The sequence below is a fragment of the Panicum virgatum genome, chromosome 9K (genome assembly GCF_016808335.1).
Source record: "Panicum virgatum strain AP13 chromosome 9K, P.virgatum_v5, whole genome shotgun sequence".
NCBI lineage: Eukaryota > Viridiplantae > Streptophyta > Magnoliopsida > Poales > Poaceae > Panicum > Panicum virgatum.
In genome coordinates this window covers 63,765,622-63,771,508 of record NC_053144.1, presented here as the reverse complement: position 1 = coordinate 63,771,508, position 5,887 = coordinate 63,765,622, and the positions used below count along the sequence as shown (strand labels likewise).

Genomic DNA, 5,887 nt, shown 5'->3' with positions numbered 1-5,887 from the left:
GCACGATGGATCGGTTTCTTTTGACCGCACGTATCGATCTCACTCCCATCTGGCCACCTCACCCTCTGAATGAAATCTTCTGATCGACCCCCACTGTCGGAGCCAAATCGCACCGGCGATCACCACCACCGCGTCTGGTCTGGCCCTGGCCGGCCGCGTCGCGGAGACAGTTGCCGGAGGCGGTTGCGGATAGACCAGCCCGTGCGACCGACCGGGCAGGTACAGTGTTACTGGAGGCCGGCGCTGCTGGGCCCTACCTCTACCCGTTCCATGGGTCCAATCACCCATCAGGTTTTCAACGTGTCAAATGGTCAATTGGTGATGGAGCTGTCCTTGCCGAGTCGACCTAGCTAGCCCCGGTCCCACGTTCTAGTCCAGTCCAGTCCTGGAGATTGTTGCCAAACGCAATTATCTCTTTCGGAACAGGTATGAACAATTACGAAAGATAGTGTTCAGTGGGTTAACAGTGATGATTTCACTTTTGTCAGTCACAATCCTCGCTTCTGCGTGCAGGAGGGCTGGGGAATTCTGATGGAATTCGTTTCAAGTAGCATGTGAGATGTCCTAAAATAACTAATGCACGATGGCCATCATTAAACAACTTCCACATAAAAATATTAGTACTTTAGGTTTTTCCAGATTGGCCTATCCTCTCCATTAGTACAGTTTAACAGCATGCTTCCATTCTTCTCATCATGCAGGTCGGTGTAATGATGAGAAGGATCCACGCTTCTCATAAACCTAACCAATGAAGCCACCATAGAGATGGCTTGATGATCAACATTTAACTTCTGCAATCTAAAACTGTCAGAGTAGTTGCCTAGCTAGCTCAACCTTGAGCATTTCTTGAATTTTCAAACTCGACCATAGACTTCCGCTTTCCTGTGACTCTCAAAAAGCATCAAACGTTGATCCCTAGCTCGTTTGGTGCGGCCGTGCTCTAGTTGCATTTGGACAGACAGGGCCCCAAGCTCACTACAGAGATCAGATCACCCAGGAAATGAATCAGTGCTCGCAATTCCATGGCCACTTTATTTGTAGTCTTCTTCGGAGTTCGGAGTGCTTCATTCTATACATGGACACGTCTATCCGCTTCGATCTCTAAATCAGGAGTGGTCTATCCGATCCACAAACCCGACGCGAGCGCATACGGAAATCCTTATCCGCTGGTGGATCCTTGGATTATTAATGCGGTCTACGTTTCGGAGACAGACCCGCCGGAAAAGAACCGGTCGGAAATCGACCCCGAGGCCGGCCGGCCAGCTCGCCGGCCGGCGGGTATCTCGTCAGCGCCAGGGGTTTCTATAAGCGCCCGAGTTTTCAGAGGCACATGCCTTTCCTAATCGCGTATGCGTCTGACACTTTTTCTACTGTACAATGGGGAACCAGCTAGAAGCACTGGTATAAAAAAGAACACCAGCTAGGGCGAGACGGCGGAGTAGGCAGTAGCTCGGGCGTGCGAGCGACTGATCGGTCGGTCACATGTACACTGTCTGACTCTGACCTTGTCGTGCTGTCCGTGTCCTGCAGGCTGCAGAGACGAAACGGTTCGGACCGGCAGGATGATTGGGCGTCAGTCCGTGATGACCCTGGAAGAGCTTTTAACAGTTGTCACCCAGCTTCCGTGACCGAGTCTGCATGCTATCACGCCACGGATATCATCGTTTTTTTTTTTTTGAGACTCGAGCAGACAGCGCTTTCCCGGTGGCGACCGATCGTCTCCCGCATTGAATCCCGTTGCCTGGAGCGGACGGCACTACGGGATCGACGGCGGACCCTCGTGACAGGAACTCGACAGCTGCGTACACCCTTGGTCTAGTTGCCTGCATCGCCGTCGCCTGCGTCTGCGCCCAAGATGAATGGAAAACGCCGCGCCGTGGAGTGGTCAGGAACCGCGACCACACGGCTGCAGGGACAAGTGAAATTGCAACGCGGATATGCAATGGCCAGATGGAAGAACCGATGCGCGGCGGCGACAGGTGTGGTCACCAATCATTGCTCTGCAGGCGCTACAAAACAGCCAGACCACTTCACTGCGCTGCAGCCGGGGCCCTGCGCAGCGCCGCCGCCGCGGGTCGGCCCACACTGGCGCTCGCCGTTACGCGGTGTCGCGACAACGCCTCGCTTTTTCCGTGCAAAGTCCGTGCCGGTGGCGAGGGCCCGAGGCTCCGCAGCACATGTACCGGCAGCCCACGCCGCTGCACGCCTGCACGGCGCGCAGGCAGCTAGCCATGGCTGGTGTGGCCGGTCAAACGAGCGGAGGACGACAACGGAGGCTATTGATTCGCTCATGATCGTCATCAACCACAGCGGCGGCACCATCGCGGCAGCCACGGCTCGAAAGCCGAAAGGCATGGGGGCGACGCGGACGCGGACGTGAGCGGGGAACATATATTCCGGCGGTGGTTGCAGTGGCATTCGCCGGTTGATGCCTTGATGATACTCGTGGCTGGGTGGGATCGATCGCCTCGCCACCGCACACTTGTCATGGCGCAAAGATGGAGATGACAAGGACGAGATGAGACAAGTGTATGTGTTTGATGCATTCCATTGCCGTACTTCCTGATTCCACAAAAAGGTAGTCACCGGACGAAATCTGGCCGTCCAAAACTAAGACTTATGGACAAGAGGTCGCAAAATGTCAAGGAAGAAAAAAGAGATCAAAACTGAAGTCCAGTGGCACAAAAAAAACAGAGCACGAAGCTCTGCTTGCAAGCCGACGGCCGAGTCACTCTCAGACCTCCCGGGGGTCCACGAAGATGGAGCGGCCAGGGGCCGACCTGGCCCAATCCCATCCGTCCGCGTGGCCGCCGAGCCGCTTCATGCACCAGAGGTCCTCGGCGCAGGAGAGGCAGCGCCAGTGCGGGATGCGGCTGCGGAGCGGGTCCAGGGCTGCCACCTCCACGGCCACGGCGGCCGCGGCGCCGCGCGCCATGTTGACGATCGACGCGAACAGGGCCTCCGCGGCCACCGCGGCGTCGCGGCCGTCGCCGCCGAGGCCGTACACGAACCACCCGGCGAAGGGGCGGAAGAAGTCCGGCACGGACGGGACGCGCAGCCACTTGACCACGCGGTCCAGCGCGCGGGTGGCGGCCGCGGCGGCGCGGCGCAGGCGCGAGGCGCCGCGGACCTCGAGCCGGAACACGCCGCCGCAGTCCCATGCGCTCGCCACCGCCCACGACGCCGGCGGCGAGGACAGGAAGCGGTCCACGCCGCGCCACTCGTAGCCTCCCTTGTCGACGATCGCCAGGAACGTGCCCCGGGAGAGCGCGTTGTCCAGCACGTCGCCGATGTCGGCAGGGAAGAACTCGACGTGCGCGAACCGGCTGCGGTAGAGCCGCTCGGCGTCGCGGGCGCCGAGCCGGACGACCGTGGCGCGGCGCGGCGCCCTGAGGCGGTGCGAGTGCACGGGGTGCACGAGGAGCGACGGCGTCCGGAACTTGGAGTAGCCGCAGCGGGCCGTGAAGAGCCGCAGCGACGCCTCGTTGGACCTGTCGGTCGCCATGTACGCGTACTCGGCGCCCATGAGCTCGAACCACCGCTCCAGCTGCCGCACCAGCAGCAGCGCGATGCCCATCCGCCTGCGCGCGAACAAAGCACATTGATCCATGGATCGATCGACCTCGAGCTACAATGCCGACAGGTTTCGCCAACATAGAACAGAGAGAGGACAGAGCAGGGTGAAAAAGTTCACCTGTGGGAAGGCGCGACGCGGAGGCCGAGAATGTACCCGACGTTGGCGAAGGCGGGCGCGCCGGGGCGGCTCTCGCCGGTGGCGACGGACTTGACGGTGCCGCGGATGAGGCCGACGATCCGGCCGGACGTCTCAGCTACCTGTCATGTCGAGATCAAACAAACAATCAGGGCACTGGGAAAAAAAGCAACCCACTACCAGCAGCGAAAATTCAAACAATCACCGCCTCCCCGGCTAATAGCTACGTCCAACCGTGCAATTAAGCGCCAATCATAGCACCCGCGCGCATTGCCGGCCGCGTACCTATACGGTATACACGTACACGAATACAGCATGCGTACACACACACATGTACGGTACACGTACCAGCATGATGTAGCGCGGCGAGCGGCGGATGCGGGCTTCGGGGTCGCCGAGCAGGTCGGCGTGCAGCGACATCCCGCCGCCCGGGCCGACCTCGCAGTCCCGGTCGACGGCGTCCGTGCCGTCGCGGTCCGTCTTGGGGTCGTACTCCCGGATCACCACCGTCGCCGGCACAACCTCGTCCTCCTCGTCCCTCATGGCACCACCGATCGCGCGTCTTCCACTCCGTATCCACTACACACCTCTCTCTAGCTACAGTGGCTTGCACCCTCTCGAGTTCTCGTCGGCAGCTAAGCCGGGAATATGATTGAGCCAGGGACACTGCATACGCATGTAGCAAGTATATATAGGCGGCGGCGAAGATGGAGAAGCAAAGCTATGCCTACAGCGCCACTAATTAGCGCCTGGCCTTCCGGTTTCCTTTCTTGGCCTTCTGGTTTCCTTTCGACGGCCATGAGAAAGAGAGGGAGAGAGAGAACCGTTCAGATTCCCGGGGGGTTAAAAGCGGGAAACCATCGTGCACAGGCCAAGTCCCCGTCCCGGCCCCTCCTTTGCCGGCTGGATCATATCGCTCTCCTGAATCATGCCTGGGGGCAGCTCGCTCAGGTCGAGCAAAGCAAAAGCAAAGCAAAGTGCAGCGCAGGCGCATGAGGCCCATGACGAGCGAAAAAAAGCAAACGAGACGCCCGCCCAATCCGCTGCCGGATTGGCCGCGGCCTCATCCGTTTCCCCGCGATCGTCAGCCGTTGTCGGGCTCGCCGGCGGCGGAGGTGCGATGATTAATTGGGGCGCCCTCGGCGGCCGGTCCAGGGGTCGTGGTGTGGGGGTGGAGCATATGATAGGCGCGCGGGATTAACTGTGCATTACCCCCGGCTTAAATCTTGGGCTTAGTGGCAGCACCAGCGGGCACAAAACCGGCGCCTTTTTCGTGTTTAGTAGTATCTGCTCGTTCAGGTTCGTACTCCGCCCTTCGGCGTAAAGCTCGCTGCTACAGTGCATAGTGCTATCTCTCTATGTGCCCAGGCACTGGTGTCGTTACGGCGGCACCAACGGCCGGATTCACCGTGCCTTCGCGCTACCAGGGAGTGGGGTTTCTGACTTTCTGCACCGTGCAACCGTGCTCCGTATTGGCCGAGTATTTGGCTCCATGAGGCGCAACTCGCTGGATTGTTAACTTTATCTAACGAGCCAGGTATCGAATTGATTTTTGGCTTGCCAAGCTGTTGAAGCATCTAACTTGTAGATCTTCTGACGCGACAGCGATTAGCCCCGGCCCCTGGGGTTGTTTATCGACTCGAGCTTGTCCCGGTGCGAGCATGGTCAGGCAAAGAGCTCCGTAGTAGGACAGGCTCTGACAGGCGGTTCCAGTTTTTTTTCTGTCAAAGAAGGAACTCGTTGGACTTGTTTAGGAGTAGTACTCTGCTAGTCTGCTGAGTTTTTTTTAAGGAAAAAGTCCATTTCTAGCCCCACAACTCTTTGCGAAGTCTAATTTTAACCCCTAACTGTCAAACCGTCTAATTTAGGTACCTCAACTTTACAAACCGGTCAATTTATACCCTGAGGCCGGTTTTGGGGATTTCACTCTGACGTGGCGGCGGTTTTCGGCGGTCAAACTCCATGTGGCGCTGATGTGGCAGCCCAGAGAGAGAGGGAGAGACTCAGAGAGAGAGAGGGGGGAGGGAGCAGAGCAGAGCAAAGCTTGGCGTCGGCCTGCACGTGTCGACGCCGCCGGCCTCGGCGGCGGCGCTACCTTTGCCAGTCGCCGTTTCCTGCCTCCTCGCGCTGCTGCCGCCCATCGTGGCCATGCTGCCCGTTGAGGTCGGCGTGGTT

At 58.9% G+C, this 5,887-nt stretch overlaps 1 protein-coding gene across 1 annotated transcript; it reads right to left on the bottom strand.

The window, feature by feature from the left end:
• Window positions 1-2,519: 2,519 nt before the first annotated feature.
• LOC120646934 (probable N-acetyltransferase HLS1) lies at window positions 2,520-4,583 on the bottom strand. Its single transcript, XM_039923470.1, has 3 exons — window positions 4,061-4,583; window positions 3,695-3,834; window positions 2,520-3,581 (listed from the first exon to the last, which is right to left on the bottom strand). The coding sequence occupies exons 1-3, from the start codon at window positions 4,253-4,255 to the stop codon at window positions 2,735-2,737; spliced, it is 1,182 nt and encodes a 393-aa protein (XP_039779404.1). The 5' UTR covers window positions 4,256-4,583; the 3' UTR covers window positions 2,520-2,734.
• Window positions 4,584-5,887: the final 1,304 nt, after the last annotated feature.